This window comes from Orycteropus afer, unplaced genomic scaffold, assembly GCF_000298275.1.
Source record: "Orycteropus afer afer isolate SDZICR_OR568_19922 unplaced genomic scaffold, OryAfe1.0 scaffold00160, whole genome shotgun sequence".
Classification (NCBI taxonomy): Eukaryota; Metazoa; Chordata; class Mammalia; order Tubulidentata; family Orycteropodidae; genus Orycteropus; species Orycteropus afer.
The window spans coordinates 786,074-803,833 of NW_006921747.1; the positions used below are offsets into that span (position 1 = coordinate 786,074).

At 39.4% G+C, this 17,760-nt stretch overlaps 1 protein-coding gene across 1 annotated transcript in view; it reads left to right on the top strand.

Annotated features, from left to right (window-relative positions):
- Positions 1-7,033: 7,033 nt before the first annotated feature.
- Positions 7,034-17,760, top strand: part of LOC103201683 (hepatitis A virus cellular receptor 2-like) — a 27,251-nt gene continuing 16,524 nt past the window's right edge. Inside the window, exons 1-5 of the mRNA XM_007946409.2 lie at positions 7,034-7,233; positions 8,814-9,152; positions 10,046-10,129; positions 15,840-15,880; positions 17,573-17,699. Of these exons, the coding sequence (XP_007944600.1) occupies positions 7,170-7,233; positions 8,814-9,152; positions 10,046-10,129; positions 15,840-15,880; positions 17,573-17,699 (655 nt within the window). The 5' untranslated portion in view covers positions 7,034-7,169. The remainder of the gene's footprint in view (positions 7,234-8,813; positions 9,153-10,045; positions 10,130-15,839; positions 15,881-17,572; positions 17,700-17,760) is intronic.

Genomic DNA, 17,760 nt, shown 5'->3' on the forward strand with positions numbered 1-17,760 from the left:
CTTCCTTCTGTAGAGTGGCTGGTGGATTTGAACCGTCAAGCTTGTGGTTAGCAGTCAAATGCCTTAGGCCGTAAGTCACCAGAGCTTCTTAGCATTTACCATAGTTGTCCTTTATTATTACTTTTTTTTTTAGTTGTACTTTTTTCTTGTATGCCTTGCAGTGTCTTCATTTGCCTTGGTCACATTGTGCTGACTTCCTCTGTATTATGAATTGCCTTTCCCTTCACGAGAATTAATGGTGTAGTGGATAGAGCATTTGGCTGCTAACCAAAAGGTAGTCAGTTTGAACATACCAGCCACTCCATTGGAAAAAGATGAGGCAATCTGCTTCCATAAAGAATTACAGCCTCTGTCCTATAGGGTCCCTATGACTTAGAATTGACTTGATGGCAGTGGGTTTGTTGTTGTTGTTGTTGTTGTTGTTATGCGCTGTTGAGTCAGACCAGACTCTTAGTGACCCCTCCTAGGGGTTCTGAAGAGGTATCACTATGGAAATAGTTTGCCCAACCTTCCTTCTGAGAATGGGTTTACTATTTAGTAAGTAATTCTCCTTCCCCCTCCCATCCCTAGTGACCATTAAAGATTGTTTCTTTCTGTGTATAAACCTATTCTTGACTTTTTATAAAAGTAGTATCATACAATATTTTCCTTTTGTGATTGACTTATTTCACTCAGTATAATGTCATTCATAGTCATCTATGTTATGTTTCATGAACTCATCATTATTGTTTATTATTGCATAGTATTCCATTTTGTATATGCACCACATTTTATCCATTCATCTCTTGAGGGACATTTAGATTATTTCTGTCTTTTTGCTATTGTGATTAACATGGGTGTGCTTATGTCTATTTGTGTTACTGCTCTTATTTCTGTAGGATATGTGCCCTAGTAGTGGGATTGCTGGATCACATTGTATTTCTATTTCTAGTGTTTTAAGGAAGTGCTATACCATTTTCCATGTAGTTGTACCATTTTACAATCCCATCAACAGTGTATAAGATTATCACTCTCCCCATAGTCTCACCAGCATTTGTTGTTTTCTGTTTTTCGGTCAGTGCTCTTTTTACAGGAGTGAGATTGTATATCATTGTAGTTTTGATTTGCATCTCCTTAATAGCTAATGATCACAAGCATCTCTTAATATGTTTGTTAGGCACTTGAATGTCTCTGGTGAAGTGTCTGTTCATGTCCTTTGCACATTTTTTTTCTTGTATTGTTCGTATTTTTGTTGTTGAGGTGCTGAAGTTTTCTATGTATTTTAGAAATCGGACATTTGTCAGATACCATGTTTTTACACAAATAACACGTGTATTGTATGTTCATTTGTAAACAGCTCCCTCTCCATTGGGAAGTATTTTCATAAGCACCATTATGCCATTTTTTTTACATGTTGTTGAAAAAAAAAAGAAATTAGTGTAGCACCTTTACAAAAATAATACTGGGGTAAGGGAGTGGTTGGCAAACAAACGTAGAAGGCATGTGTTATTTGCATAAAATATGGTATGTCATTGCCAATCCTCACCCACCCATCCCATTTGTAGGCTCCATTTTTAGTCTTTTGATAAAATCTTTTGATGAGAATATGTATTTAATTTTTAGGAGGTCCCAGTTATTTAGTTTATCTTCTGTTTGTGCATATTTATTTATGTTTGGTAGTGTATTTGTGCCATAAATTAGGACAATTAGGACCCCTAGCTTCATTCCTATTTATCTTCCAGGAACTTTATAGTTTTAGGTTTAACATTTAGGTCTTTGATCCATTGTGAGTTAGTTTTTGTGCATGATGTGAGGTATAGATCCTGTTTCATTTTCTGCAAATGGATATCCAGTTTTGCCATCACCATTTGTTAAACAGATTCTCTCCCATTTAATGGATTTTGTCCCTTTGTAATAGATCAGCTGTCCATAATGGGATTGATTTACTTCTGGGTTTTTAATTCTGTTTGATTGGCCTTTGTGTCTCTCATTATATGAGTACCAGGATTTTCTCATATTGCTTTGGGTAGTGTTGACATTTTCACAATGCTAAGTCTTCTAATCTATGAGCATGGTATATTTTTCCATTTATGTAGGTCTATTTTGGGTTCTTGCAGTAGTGTTTTGTAGTTTTCCTTGTATAAATCTTTTATGACACTGGTTAGGTTTATTCCTAGGCATTTTATGCTTTGGGAGGCTATTGTTAATTGCATTGTTTTCTTGGTTTCCTTTCTGGAGTTCTTCTTGTTAGTGCAGATCCAACTGACTTTTGTACATTAATCTTGTACCCTGCCAGTTTACTAAAACTTGCTATTAGTTCCAGTAAATTTCTTGTGGAATACCTGGAAATTTCTATGTATAGGATCAAGTTGTCTGTGCATAGGGATAGTTTTACTTCTTCCTTACCAATTTGGATGCTCTTTATTTCCTCCTGCCTTATTACTCTGGCTAGGACTTCCAGTACAATATTGAATAACAGGGGTGATCATGGTGATCATCGTGTATCATTCCTGTTCTCAAGGAAAATGCTTTCAATTTCACTCCATTGAAAATAATGTTGGCTGCTGGTTTTGTATATATGTGCTTAATTATGTTGAGGAATTTCCCTTCTATTACTATTTTCCTGAGAGTGGTTTTTTTTTTTTTTAAATCAGGAATGGGTGTTGGATTTTATCAAATGCCTCCTTTTCTGCATTGATTCAGATGATTATGTGATTGTTTTCCCTATGTGGTGATTTACACTGATTTATTTTTTAATGTTGAACTACCCTCACTTGCACCCCTGACATTAATTCCACCTGATAATAATGTATTACTTTTGATACACTGTAGAACTTTGTTGGCTAGAATTTTGTTGAGAATTTTTGCATCTATATTCATGTGGGGTATTGGTCTGTAATTTTCTTTTCTTTGCCTGGCTTTGGTATCAGGATGTTTTGGTTACTTCTGTAGAGATAGCATCTCAGAAATACAAGGAGGGGTCGCTATGAATCAGAACCCGCTGGACAGCAGTGAGTTGAATTAGTGGTGCTGTAACAGAAATACCACAAGTGGGTGGCTTTAACAAACGGGCATTTATTCTCATACAGTTTAGAAGGCTAGAAGTCTCAATTAAAAATACCACCTTTAGGGGCTGGGTGAAGGGCCCTCAACCTTGGGCTTCAGCTTTGCCTCTTGTTCTTGGTCCACTGAAGCTGGAGGCATCTCAACTCAGGTAGCCACTGGCTGCTGAGGCTGAAAAACCCAAGGTTGACAACTAAAATGGCATAGTCCAAGATTATCAAGTAATGCAGCCACTAATTCAAGTCCATTAATAGTCCCAAGATCAGCAGACAACATGACAGGCTATGAAGATGAAGACTTGACCAAATACAGGATCCAGTTGTGCCAAAAGCTTGAGACCTTCCTCAAAGCTTCGTCTTATATACTGGAAACAGGCCACATCCCTAAGGCTGCTCACAGTAGATTCTACCATGGAGTTGATTAGCAGTCTCATCATGGGGAATAACTACATCCGGCTGCCCCACTACTCAAAACCAGGCCAGCCTAGTTGACACATAACCTTAACCAACACACAAGGTTATGCTGGTTTCATAGAATGAAATAGGAAGTATTTTTTCCTTTTCTATCCTCTGGAATACTCTGGGGAGCTCTGGTGGCGTAGTGCCTAAGGCATTTGATTGCTAACCAGAAGGCTGGCGGTTCAAACCCACTAGCCACTCCTTAGAAGGAGATTGGGCTTCTGTAGTGAAACTGCCTCAGAAACCAAAGAAGAAGGGGTAACTATGAGTGGGATCCGACTTGATGACAGTGAGTTTGGTTAGGTTTTTGGTGGAATAGTCTGAGTAGAATTGGTTCTAGCTCTGCTCTGAATGTTTGATAGAATTTTCCAGTGAAGCCATATGGACTGGGGTTTTTTTGGCTGAGAGTTTTTTTTTTTTTTTTTTTTTAATATATATCATCATCAACTGCTTGTTTTGTTATAAGTCTATTTAGGTTTTCTGTTTCTGTTTTGATAATTTAGGTAGATACGGTATTTCTAGAAATTTGTCCATTTCTTCTAGGCTTTCAAAGAGTACTATTTTTCATAATATTCTCTCATTATCCTTAGTATCTCAATTGGTTCTGTTGTAATGTCCTCCGTCTCATTTCTAATTTTGGTTATTTGCATCTCCTCAGTTTTTCCTTTGACAACTTGGCCAATGGTTTGTCAATTTTATTGATCCTGTCCAATAAGCAACTTCTGGTCTTGTTGATTCTTTCTATTGTTTTTCTGTTTTCAATTTCATTTATTTCTATTCCAATCCTTATTTTTTCCTTTCTTCTAGTGCTTGTGGACCTCTCTTGCAGCTTCTTTTTTATTTGTTTGAGTTATAGGGTTAGGCTATTGATTTTGGCTCTTTATTCTTTTTTGATGTGTGCATTAATTGCTATTAATATTCCGAATACAGCTTTAACTGTGTCCAAAAGTTTTTAGTATGTTCTATTTTCATCTCATTTGATTCTAAGAATTTTTAAGTTTCATTTTAAATTTCTTCTATTACCCAGTAACTCTCAAGTTTCATGTGTTTATTTTTGTCCCCTTAATCTTTGTTATTGATTTCCAGTATAGCATTATGATCAGAGAAGATGCTTTGTATTATTTTGATGCTTTTGAATTTATTGAGGCTTGTTTTGTGACCTAAAATGTGCTTTATTCTGGAGAATGATCCATGTGCATTGGGGAAGAATGTGTACTATGCTGCTGTTGGATGATGTGTTTTGTATGTCTATGAGGTGGTTGGTTGATTGTGTTATCAAGATATTCTGTATCTTTGTTAAATTTCAAGAAGCTTCGACTTTGAGATAGCCAGACACTTTCTCAGGCCTGCGGCTATTCAGATGTGATATACCTCAATGATAGATAGTGTGGTTGGAACTCAAGTCTTTCGGACAATTCATGCCTGTAGTTCCTTGTGGTGGGAGGTGAGGGGACATCTCTTTTGCATGATATGAAATAGAGTATTGAGGTCTCCTCAATTCCACCAAAGTCAGTGTGATGGTTAAGGTTGTGTGTCAACTTGGCAGGGCCATGATTTTCAGTGTTTTGGCAGTTATGATGTAGTTTTGCTCTTATGTAATGATCTTATCACTTTCATGATGAGATATACTGTGAGCAGCTGTTCTGGTTACCTAGTGCTGCTCTGACAAGAATATACCACAAATGGAGTTTATTCTCTTGCAGTTTGGAGGCTTTAAGTCCAAGTTCAAAGTGCCAGGCTCTAGGGGCTGGAGAGCCCCTCAACCTTGGGGTCCAGCTCTGCCTCCTGCTCCCAGTCCACTGGAGGCATTTCTTCACTCAGATAACTACTGGCTGCTGAAGCTGAGAAGCCCAAGTTTGATAAGTAAAAAGGCATAGTCCCAATGTTACCAAACCACATGGCAGGCCATTAATTCAAGTTCATTGTAAGTCCCAAGGTTGGCAGAGCATGGCAGGCTGCTGAACAATGACACAGGTACATGCGGGCTCCAAGCATGCCATAGTCTAGAGACCATTCTCAAAGCTTCTCCTTATATCCAGGAAGCAGACCACATCTCAAAGGCAGCTACTCAGCTGCTTGTGGTAGATCCCACCATGGAGTTGATTGCCAGTCTCATCATGGGGAATAACTATCACCAGCTGCCCAGCCAGTCAACCAGGCCTGGCCAGTCTGACACACAAACATAACTACCACAGCAGCCAATCAGTTGAAAGGAAGTTTTCTCAGGATGTGGCCTGCATCCAATATACATGGACATCCTGGCAAAGCTCTATGACTTCTTGCTCACTCTGTATCCTACATTTGTCTCATCATCATCTGATCTCTGGTTCTTGGTGCTTGAGCCAGTAGCCTGCCATATTGCCTGCTAGTGTTGGGATTCATTAGCCCCCACAGCCCGTGAGCCAGCAGCTTGCCATCTTCTTACCTGCTGATCTTGGATTTATCAGCCTCCATAGCCTGTAAGCGAGCAGCCTGCTGTCTGACCTGCTGATCAGCTGTCAGCCCCTGAAGCGTTAGGAGTCAGGAGAATCCTCTAGTCTGTCTTCTAACCCATTGACTTGGGACTTGCAACCTCTACAATTGCATGAGCCATTTCCTTGAGGTAAATCTTTCTTTTTCTCTCTAAATAAGCTTCACTGGTTTTACTTCTGGAGAGAACCCAGCCTAAGACAGTCGGAGAATAGAAACATTGTAAAGAGAAATGTGTCTTTCCTAAATTGAAGAGTTTGAAACTTCAGGTCAAAGTCAGGATGTCAGAGCAGGAAGTTGTACGCAGGTAACAATTTTCTCATTTCACAAATGGGGAAACTGTGGCCTGAGCAAGGTTATATGATACGATCTAAATTGTGTTAGAATAAGGATAAGAATTTAGGCTCATGATTAAAGTGGAAAGAGTCCAGAAATGTGAAGCTAGAAGATAAGGAATATATCACTCATTGCTGTATTGTCCACCTTCTAGTTCGATGCCTGACACATGGTAAACCAAAAAAACCACAGCCATTGCCATCAAGTTGACTTCAACTCATAGCAAGTAAGTGACTCTATAGGACAGAGTAGAACTTTCCCACAGAGTTTTCAGGGCTAGAAATCTTTACAGAAGTGGACTGCCACATCTTTCTCCCACAGAGAAGCTGATAGTTTTGAACTGCTAGCAGCCAAGTGCTTAAGCATTGTGCCACCAGGACTTCATAAACATTTGTCACATGGCTGATTGATGGACTGACTTGACTGATGAATACACGAATGATATGTTTGCACTTTGTGCTCCCTGGAAACCAGCTGGACCCAAGTGTAGTCCATTTCAGGCAGATGATTATTCCATCTGAGATATTAGATGGCACTCTATTTGCTATGACTGAATATCACTTTCATTCCTCTGAAGTATTTCTTCCTCTTTGTTGATTCCATCAGAACCCTTACAGGATGTGTGTGGTAAAGCACGTCAGAGAACTGGGGTTCCCTTTGAAGTGACTTTGGTCTTGGTAGTGTTGATATAGAAATCATCAGTAGACAAGTAACATCATATCCTGGGCTGGCCCTCAGAGAAGGTGGCAACTTCTCTTGTGATTTCGTGGAGTAGAGAAATAGTTGGAGGAAGTACCCAGTTCAACTGGAGAATTAAGACTGTGTGTCAACAAAGTTGTCCTCGAGCTTTCTTCTGCAGAACTCATGTTTTCACATCTCTCCTTTAACTGTGTCCTGTTACTGCTGCTGCTGTTGCTGCTACTTACAAGTAAGTTGGGCATGGACTGTTAAAACTGAATAATGGTGTGGAACAGGTGCAAGATAGAGCTATCAGTATGTACAGTCATCATAATGTTGTTTATCATTGCAAAAGTTTGGAAGCAACCTAAATGTCCACCAATGAAGAAGAGTGTGAATGCATTGTACTATAAATACATTTATATTAATGATATAAACAGTGAGGTTGACCAAACATACTGATATAGAATGTCTCCAAGTTATAATGTTAATTGGAAAAAGCAAGGAACAGAATAATGCATAGATTAGACTTCTGTTTATATGTGTTAATAGTACATGAACACTTGTTAATGTATAGGAATCTTTAGGTGGTGCAAATGGTTTGTATGTTCACTGCTAACTAAAACGTTGGAGGTTTGAGTCTTCCCAAAGTTGCCTCTGAAGAAAGATGTGGTGATCCACTTCTGAAAAAATCAGCCATTGAAAACTTTTTGGAGATCAATTCCACTCTTACATACATGAGTCAGAATCGAGTCAAAGCAACTGGTTGTTAATGTATACCCAAAGGTCAAACCACTGCCATTGAGTTGATTCTGACTCATAGTGACCTCACAGGACAGAACTGAAGTGCCCTATGAGACATACTACCTCATCCTTCTCCCATGGTTTGGCTGGTAGATTCAAACCTTTTGGTTAGAAGCTGAGTGCTTTAGCCACTGTACCACCAGAGCTCCTTTGTTAACATATAGACTCTAGAAAAGGAACTAGAAATGGGAAAGAGTCAGTGTAGGAAGTCTTACTTTTCATTGTTCATTCACCTTTTATACTGGTTGAACATTTTACCATGTTCATGTATTACTTAAAAAAGAAAAAAAAAAAGAAATTAATGTTAAACCTCAAGATAGTCTGTTGTTTCAGATATACAAGCTTTTTATTCCACCAAGTGTTTTTATGTACTGTGTGTCTGTGGCTGAGAAATAAAAAGATGATAGCTGTGCTTTCTTGTTGAACAGCCCAGTAGCTGAGATGGGTGATCTTGTCCTGGCTAACAATGATGCATTTTCTGATTCTCTACTTCTATTAGCCCTTTCCTCTGATGTTCATAGGACCACAGTTTTTCATGTGGTTGTCAGTGTGATTCTCGGACCAGCAGCAAAAGCAGCAACACCTGGCAACTTGTTAGAATCGCATATTCTCAGGCCCTACCCTAGACCAACTGCAACAGGAAGTCTAGGAATTGTTGTTGTTGTTGTTATGTGCCGTCGAGTCAGACTTGACTCATAGCGACCTCTCCTTGGGTTTCCGAGGCAGTACCACCATGGAAGTAGACTGCCCCATCTTCCTTCTGAGGAGTGGCTGGTGGGGTTGAACCACCAGCCTTCTGGTTAGCAGTCAAGTGCCTTAGGCACTACGCTACCAGAGACCCAGCAATCTGTGCTCCCAGTGATTCTGATGCCTGCCTAATCTGAGAATCACTGCCATAGAGAATCTTCTACAAATAGGAGAGCAGCATGGTTTCCGTTTTATTGTATAGGCATTGCTCTCTGTTTTCCCGAAATGGACCCCACTTCACTCATTGCCTGGATCTTTCTCTCCTTGCTCTTTACCCAGGGTCTTTGGAAGGGGCATACACAGTGGAGGTGGGTCAGAATGCCGTTTTGCCCTGCTCCTACTCCCCAACCTCTTCAGCAAATCTTGTGCCTGTGTGCTGGGGCCGGAGAGCCTGTCCACTGTCACACTGTCAGAAAACAGTGCTTAGCACTGATGGAAGACACGTGAACTACCAGAAATCCAGCAGATACCAACTAAAGGGACATTTACAAAAAGGAGATGTGTCCCTGACCATAGAGAAGGTGACTCTGGCCGACGGTGGGACCTACTGCTGCCGGGTAGAATTTCCAGGTCTAATGAATGATAAAAAATTTAACCTAGAGTTGGTCATCAAACCAGGTGAGTGGGCCTTTGCATGCCTTCTTTACACATAAGATTCATCTGTGGTTCACATTGAATATACTGACTAGTCTCCCTCTGAGCTCTGCCATAATTATGTTCTCTGGGGATGGAGCCCCAGGACCTAAACTTTAGCAAGGCCCACTAGTAACATCCAGCTGTGTTTAGTACCCTCCATCAGTTTTGAGCCTACTGACAAGACCTATGGAATAAGAAGAAAGACCTAAACCAATAGTTGGAGACCCTGATTGCTCCTCAGAATCACCTGGGGAAATTTTGATGCAAATGTTGTGGCCTTTTCCACAAACCAGAGGAAAGGGTATCTCTGGAGGCAGAACCGGAGCACTGATATTTCATAGTGTTCGCCAAGTGATTCTGGTATGCTGTCAGCATTGAGAAGCTCTGGACTGTGTCTGTGCATGTGTGTGTGAGTTTTAAGATTTATAGAGCATGTACTCTCTGGCCAGATTGAGCTGGATTCAAATCCAGCCTTGCCCCTTACTACCTAAATAATCTCAGACAAGTTGAAGTCTAACCTCCTCCTCTGTTAAAAAAAATTAGGACAATGATCCCTACATTCTAGACCATTGAAAGTCTACATAAATGAGATAATGCTTTATTCAAAGCACTTTACTGAGTGTGGCCATTAGTGCAGCTATTAGTATTATGATGAACAATTAGGCTGCTAATGATGGCTGTAACTTACCTCCATTAAACATTTTATGTGTATGATGTATTCTCATCGAAGGTATCCCGGTAGGTTCAGAAGTTGAGGATGTGTTTCCAATCATGTGCTGTGTTTCATATTTTTTTTCCTGCTGCCCTTTTGATCCCCTGACACAAGCTCTCTGCTCTCAGAGAAGCCTCATCCTTATGTTGGTTTCTGACATTAGTCAAGGTTGCCACTTCTTGGACCCCCCAGAGGGACTTTACCACCATCTTTCCAAGGATGCTCACCACCAAGTGTCACAGCTCAGGTAATTATTTACAGGGTTTAGGGGGACTTTAGCTGGTTTCTGAGTTCAGAGGATTTTTAAATAAGGGAAAAAGAAAACAGTGAAGGTTGGAGGCGTGTATGTTTCTGTGCACCTGAGACAGAAAGAGGTTAGTGTTTGAAGTGAAGGGGGTAGTAGACACAAATCTATGTTGGGAAAAGGAGACCTGGGTTATGATTCTAGATTATAAACAAGTTAGCCTTGTGACCAGGACCAAGACATTTCACTTCCCTGGATGTTAGTTTCCACTTCTGTCCAAGGAGTGGGCTCATAGACTTTTGATTTTATGACCCAAATAAAGTTTTCCATCACTAAAAAGAATGTTATTGGTCTGCATATTCTGCCAAATAAGGAAAAACATAAAGCTAAAATGAACCTTCTATTTAACTTATGCTTTTCTACTAACCTAAGGATTGGCAGTTCAAACCTACCCAGTGATTATAGCCAAAATAAAACCCTAGGTAGCAATTCTCCTCTGTAACACATGGGTTCACCATAAAGTCAGAATCAACTTGACAGCAATGAGTTTGGTTTTGGTATCTATCTTGCCATTATTCCATTATATATATATACATATATATATATATATATATATATATATATATATATATATATAATGAAATTAATCTAATGAAAAGCTCATTACATTGTTGTAATTTTTCTGATTCACTCCTGGACTGATGATGCTTCATCATGAATTGGACTTATGCCAAGGATGGGCCTTTTGGGGACTAGTATACTGGGTTAGATGATTTCCAGAATTTCTTATAACTGAAATAAAATCTATTAGCTTCCTTGGATTTCAACCTGAGAAGGAGAAGCTAAATTCTTCATGTAATTCAGCAAGGACTTTCCCATTCAGCTCTGGAAGAGAAAAACAGAGCACAGGGGGCAGACTTTGGATCACATTAATCAAGGAGGTTCATTTCAAGTATTTTCTGTCTGTCTTGGTCTCTCTTGAACTCTCTGGAGCTTGGTTTTTGTTCTGTAAAGTGAGGTTAATAATAGGTAATCCCCACCTCTTAAGATTTCTAATGCACTTAAATAAGAAAGTGTGCCTAAGTTATTTAGCTCAGAATCTGATCATAGTAAGTACTCAATATATGTTAGCCCTTATCATTAACATCATCAGTAAACTCAAGAGGCAGAATGAGACTGTGGTTAAGGACTTCAGTGACAGGCAGAATGGATACTAATTCCAGTTCTTCTTATTAGCTACGTGAAGTCAGTGAAGTTGTGCAGACTCTGAGATTTAGTTTTCTCATCTCTGTGATGAGGGTAATTACAGTGTGTACTTTGTAGGGTTGTTATAAGATTAAAAGTGATAATGCATATAAAGCACTCAGCATAATACCTGGCCTGTAGAAAACATTCAAATATTAGCCCGTATTATTATAGTTATGAACTGTAGTTAATGTCCAGTGTTTGGTTGTTCTTTAGTGTTTGGTAGCCAAGGTCTTGGATGCAATTGTTGTTGTTATGTGCCTTCGAGTCGGACCCGACTCATAGCGACCCCTCCTTGGATTTCTGAGGCAGTATCACTACGGAAGTAGATTGCCCCATCTTCCTTCCGAGGAGTAGCTGGTGGGTTTCAACTGCCAGCCTTCTGATTAGCAGTCAAGTGCCTTAGGCACTACGCTATCAGAGCTCCCTCGGATGCAATTAGTTAGTAAATATAGTAGGAACTGATGATAACTCATGCTGTGGGCTAATCAAGTCATACCCAAAAAACCAAATCCGATGTTGTTGAGTCAATTCTAACTCATGATGACCCCATATGTTACAGAGTAGAACTGCTCCATAGGGTTTTAAGTGGTAATCTTAACAGAAGCAGACCACTCAGCCTTCTGCAGAACTGCTGGGTGGGTTTGAACTGCCAAGAGTAAGGTTGGTAGTCAAGTGCAAACCGTTTTTGCCACCTATGGACTTTTTTCAAGTTATAGCGATGCTTATTATATGTCCTTGCTATAATTTAGAGACTATTACAACCATAAACCTAGAAGAGACTTCAAGGATCATTTAATTCCACACTACTTACGGCATCACCACCAAGTGGACATTTACTGTATGCTCACACACCTCCTGTGATGAGGAGTTCACTTCCTTATAAGGCAGTACATTTCCTTATTAGACAAATAGCTTTCCAGACCTTGAACAGAAGTCTCCCTCAAGTTTTTACTTGTTAGTTCCTTTCCTCTGGGGATACAAGGATGGAGCCATCTCTTGCATCAAGGTTGTTGTTGTTGTTATGTGCCATCGAGTCAGACCTGACTCATAGCGACCCCTCCTTGGGTTTCCGAGGCAGTATCACTACGGAAGTAGATTACCCCATCTTCCTTCCAAGAAGTGGCTGGTGGGTTTGAACCACCAGCCTTCTGGTTAGCAGTCAAGTGCCTTAGGCTCTATGCTACCAGAGCTCCTTGCGTCAAGGAATATAGGCAAAATATGAAATTTCTAAACTGTTCAAGAGCCTGAGAATGTCTCTGAAATTGGTAGGAAACAAAACAGAACAAAATACAATGGCTCCAAAATAGGCAAATAAAAGAAAAAATGAAATTAATGCATATTTAATAATATGTCTATAATATGTAATATATCAGTTAGTCACCTTCAAGTTAATTCTTACATATATTCCTTTTATTTAATGTGGGACTGGGTGATGGCATAGTGCCTAAGGCATTTGACTGGTAACCAGAAGGCTGGTGGTTCAAACTCACCAGCCACTTCTCGGAAGGAAGATTGGGCAATCTACTTCCGTAGAGATACTGCCTCAGAAACCCAAGGAGGGGTTGCTTTAAGTTGGATCTGACTCGATGGCAGTGAGTTTGGTTTTTGGTTTGGGTGCATTTAATATGTTTGATATGCAGTGCACTGACCCTTAAAATGTAAAAGTTCCGTGGACTCTGGAAGTTCTTAAGCCCACCTTGAACACAGAACAAATGCACACATTCTTTCACCTAAAGGAGGGAGAATAGATTGTGGGTAGGTTCTTAGCTCTGCAGTTGGAACTGATTTGCATCCCAGCTTTGCCAATTAATAGCTGTGTGATCTTGGAAAAGTACCTCTGAGACTTAGTTTCTTCAACTGAAAGATGGGAAAAATAATAGCAACCGCCTATTGTGGTTGAAGATTAGAGTATACATGTGAAGTGGTAAGTACTGTGTCTGACACATAAGAAATGCTGGATAAATGCATGTAAAAGTTTACATAATTTTAAGATTTTCGTATTCCACCCCCACTGCCACCTCCATGGCAGCCAAGTCTTGAGTTTTTGAGGACGAAGATTGCACAATCCTCCAGCTGTCCCACCCGTCTTGTTTGATGGCCAAATCTATGTGAAAATAAGTCACACTAATCCAGTAGTGGGAGCTCTGGTAGCGTAGTGCCTAAGGCACTTGACTGCTAACCAGAAGGCCGGCCGTTCAAACCCACCAGCCACTCCTCGGAAGGAAGGTTGGGCAATCGACTTCAGTAGTGATACTGCCTCGGCAACCCAAGGAGGGGTTACTATGAGTCGGGGTCGACTCGACGGCACATAACAAAAACAACAACAATCCAGTAGTGCTCTATTTTACTGATCATTTTCATAGTAAAATGAAGGTAAAAAAAAAAAAAAAAAAAAACTCAGTCTTACAATTCAGAAAAAGAAAAAATAATTACAGGGAAACAGAAACTGGATTTGAAAATCTGTTTAATAAGCAGTTCCACCAGTGTGGTTTCTATACTTTAAATTCCCTTTGGGTAATAAGTGGAACAGTAAGTGTAAATGTGGAACAAAACTCAAAATCATGAAAAAGACTAGGCTAACTGGTGTGATAGAGACTGGAGAAACTACCAAGACCATGGCTCTGAGCCACCATTCAGACTTGGAATTGAACTCACTCCTAGGACTTAACCCTCAGCCAAACAATAGACAGGCCTATGAGCTGAACACCTACACCAGGGAGATGTGCTCCTTAGAACCATCAGCCGTGGGAAATCAGAAAGGCAGCATTTGTGCAGGGAGGAAGGTAGGGAGGCTGGAATGCATAGGCAAGAAGGACAGGGAAAGGGAAAGCACAAGGAGGAAGTGGGACGTGAGCTGTTACACTGGGGGAGTGTAACCAGTGTCATGAAACAAAATGCGTATGAACTGTTGAATGTAAAATGATTCTGCTATGTAAAATCTCACCTAAATCAAACAAATTAAAATAATAATAATAAAAAGAATGAAGTGGAAGATAAAATTTTACCCTTTTTAAAAAAGTAATTTTAGGTGGAAACAAACTCACTACCATGGAGTCGGATCTGACTCATAGCAACCACTCCTTGGGTTTCCGAGGTAGTATCTCTACAGTAGATTGCCCAGTCTTCCTTCCAAGGAATGCCTTTGTATATTAAGATAGTCTGTTAAACCACTGCTTACTCAAACCTATTAAAGGGTTTAGACATTTAGGCCTCCAGAAGGTGACTATGACATTTAAGGAGTTCAGTCTCTGATGCAGCCATAAAAATGAGTAAGCATGCTTCATTTCCCCACAGTTGACACCCTGTTTTTGTTTGTTTGTTTGTTTTTCATCCCATTTATTTTTGGAGTGGAATCCTTGGGGCAAAAACAGTTAACACATTCAGCTGCTAACCAAAAGTTCTGAGGTTCGAGTCTATCAGAGGTACCTTGAAAGAAAGGCCTAGTAATTTACTTCTGAAACATCAACCATAGAGAATGCTATGGAGAACAGTTACTCTGACACATATGAGGTTGCCATGAGTTGGAACCAACTTGATGGCAACCTGTTTTGATTTTTGAAATGCAATGACTGTGAGGTCAGGGTCTGTGCCCATTTCTATAGTTGGCACAGAGTAAGGGCTTAGTGTGTATTCATTGGATGGATAAGCAGATGAAGAACTAGGTGTGTGAATGAAAAGAGCAGATGATGAGTTGTAGTTGAGCAGTTGTGGCCTTCTTTTCAGTAGTAGTGACAAAGGTGAAGGTTGTTGAAGGCAGCAGAGTTATCAGTGTGTGCTTAGTGCCATGTGAATCTAAACTGTCATTCACTAAGTGTGTGGCCCTGGGTAAATTCCCTAATTCTCAGTTTCTTAATCTGTATAATGGGGTTAATATTTCCTATTTGGGGATAGTTGTCTTAAATATTAAATGTAATTCTTCACTTAAAAAGTGTAGCACAACGCCAGGTTCATGGTAAATTGTAGCTGTAGTTATTATTTTCATTTTCTTTAAGGCAAAAAAATACCCTGCCTCCCTTCTAAAGAGAATATATTAATTTTTTTTTCAAATTAATTTGGTTGTCTCTCAAAGCCTAATTAGAATATAATGCCTGAGTGTTGGCAGTGTTGCTGGATTTTTGTAGCACCATTGGAGCTTTGTGAACAAAATAAACCATAATGTCCTTTTACAAATAGACCTGGCAGAACTCTCTTTCATAAAACATAAGTAGTAGAGCTCACTATCTAGATGATTTATATAGCCATCTTAAAGTCAATCTGTAAGTGTTCAGTAAATACTTTTTGGTCTCCTAACTAATCATTGTATGGAGTGTAGAAGTCGATGTGTTCTGTATATCTTGCCTTATTTAAAAGGAATTAATTTCAAATAGGGTTATAGGCATCTTTAAGATGCTTAGTTTTGTTTAATCAAGATGAAAGAAATTCTTCACTGTTTTATTGGCTGTTTTTCCCCTTTATTTTGCAACAGAGACACAGACATGGGAGAACCTCTATGAGCATAATCAAACAGTAAGTAGCTTTTCTTCTTTTTCTTCTTCTTCTTTCCCCCATTTGTGCACTAACATAGTGCTCGACTTGGAGAAAATAAAATACGGCTTTAACATTCTTTATAACTACTTTCTCCTTGTGAAGGTGTCTTAACCTTATCTTCATATTCTTCAGCTGTGAAGTGTTGATGATATCGGTTCTAACTACATAGGGCTGTTTCAAGCGAAGAATGAGGCGTTGATTTAGGTAAATTGCCAAGAATAGGGTCTGGCATATAGTAAGTACTAAAAAGCAGAAAGGAAAAAGAAGAAAAAGCATTATCATTTTGTTCCTCTTTTCAGTTTTAACAACTGTGTACCACTATGGAGGATTCAAAGATTCAGCAACTCCTTAGAATATGTTTCTTCCCACTTCCATTGAAGCCCTAATGAGTCTGCCTGGGAGAAAGATTTATAAAAAATTTTTTAATTTATTTATTACAAATACTATTGAAGAATATTTTAAGCCAAGAATTTATATATCTAAATATAAATAAAGCAATACTTCAACTAACCACAATTTTCTTGTACCCCAGTCAGAGAAAAAGGGAAAACCAGTAGAAAGTAAGTTTGCATTAAAAGCAAACCAAACTCACTGCCATCAGGTTGGATCCGACTCATAACGACACTTCCTTGGGTTTCCAAGGCAGTATCACTATGGAAATAGATTGCCCAGCCTTCCTTCTGAGGAGTGGCTGGTAGATTTGAACCACCAGCCTTCTGGTTAGCAGTCTAATGCCTTAGGCACTACATCACCAGAGCTCCCAAGTTTGCATTAGTGACATAAAAAAATATTTGAGGACCTTTCTAGGAGTCAGTCAGTATTTGATTCAATTTCATGTTTGTGTATTTACAACCGACCTCAGCATTTTGTTTATCTATCAGCTTCTTTGGATCAAGGACTGACTCATAACTACCTTTGTTTCCCACATGCTCAATATACAATAGTTTGCATATAATGTTCCCACAATAAATGTGTATAAATAGATGTGGGGATTTAATTTCCTTGATTCCTATGTTTTAAAAGTGTTTACTATTACTGTTTCTAAAAGAGGAACATGAGCTGATAATTTTTAAAGAGCAAGAATTTCTAAGTGATACACAATTATCAGAAAATCAAATTAATTAGAGCAGTAGCAATAGCAGGTGCTATTGACTGGGCGTTTACCACATACTACGCCCTGTGATAAACACTTTATATTTTTGTCACTTAATTCTCATAATAATTTTAGAAAGTCACTCAGCTCTTGGTGACAGAGCTAGAATTTGAACCTAGGACAGTGCTGCTGAGAAAATATGGATTTTATTGCAAGACACCAAATTTAGATCATTCTGAAGTTGCCTGCACAACACCAGGGGCCCTTACTCCATTCTAGAGCCCATTTTTCTTGCAGAGGTTGGTGGAAGAGGAGAGTCTGTTTATAAGAGCTCTTTCTCCTTCTGCTGCACAGAAGGGCACATTTAATTTCCTTCCTAACCCCAAAGATTAAGCCAATCTCTTTGAGATGGTTTGAGGCTTGTCCAAAAAAAAGGAGCAGATTAAGAATGGTTTCAAGGTCCCTGAACTCATGTGGCGCTGTGAAAGGGATGGTCTGATTCATAAGTCATAAGACTAGCTGAGTACACACCCAATTCCTGGTCATTTACTGCTTAACTTCTGTTTGTGTTTTCATAGCAAAAATTCACATTGGCTAATGAGTTACAACACTCTGCAGTGACCGCACAAATAGCCATCTACATTGGAGCAGGGATTTCTGCTGGGATGGTTCTTGTTCTCATCTTTGGTGCTTTAACTCTCAAATGTAAGTTGTCAAACGTTGGTACTCTCACCCTTTGGTAAGGAACTTTTCATATAGCAACCAA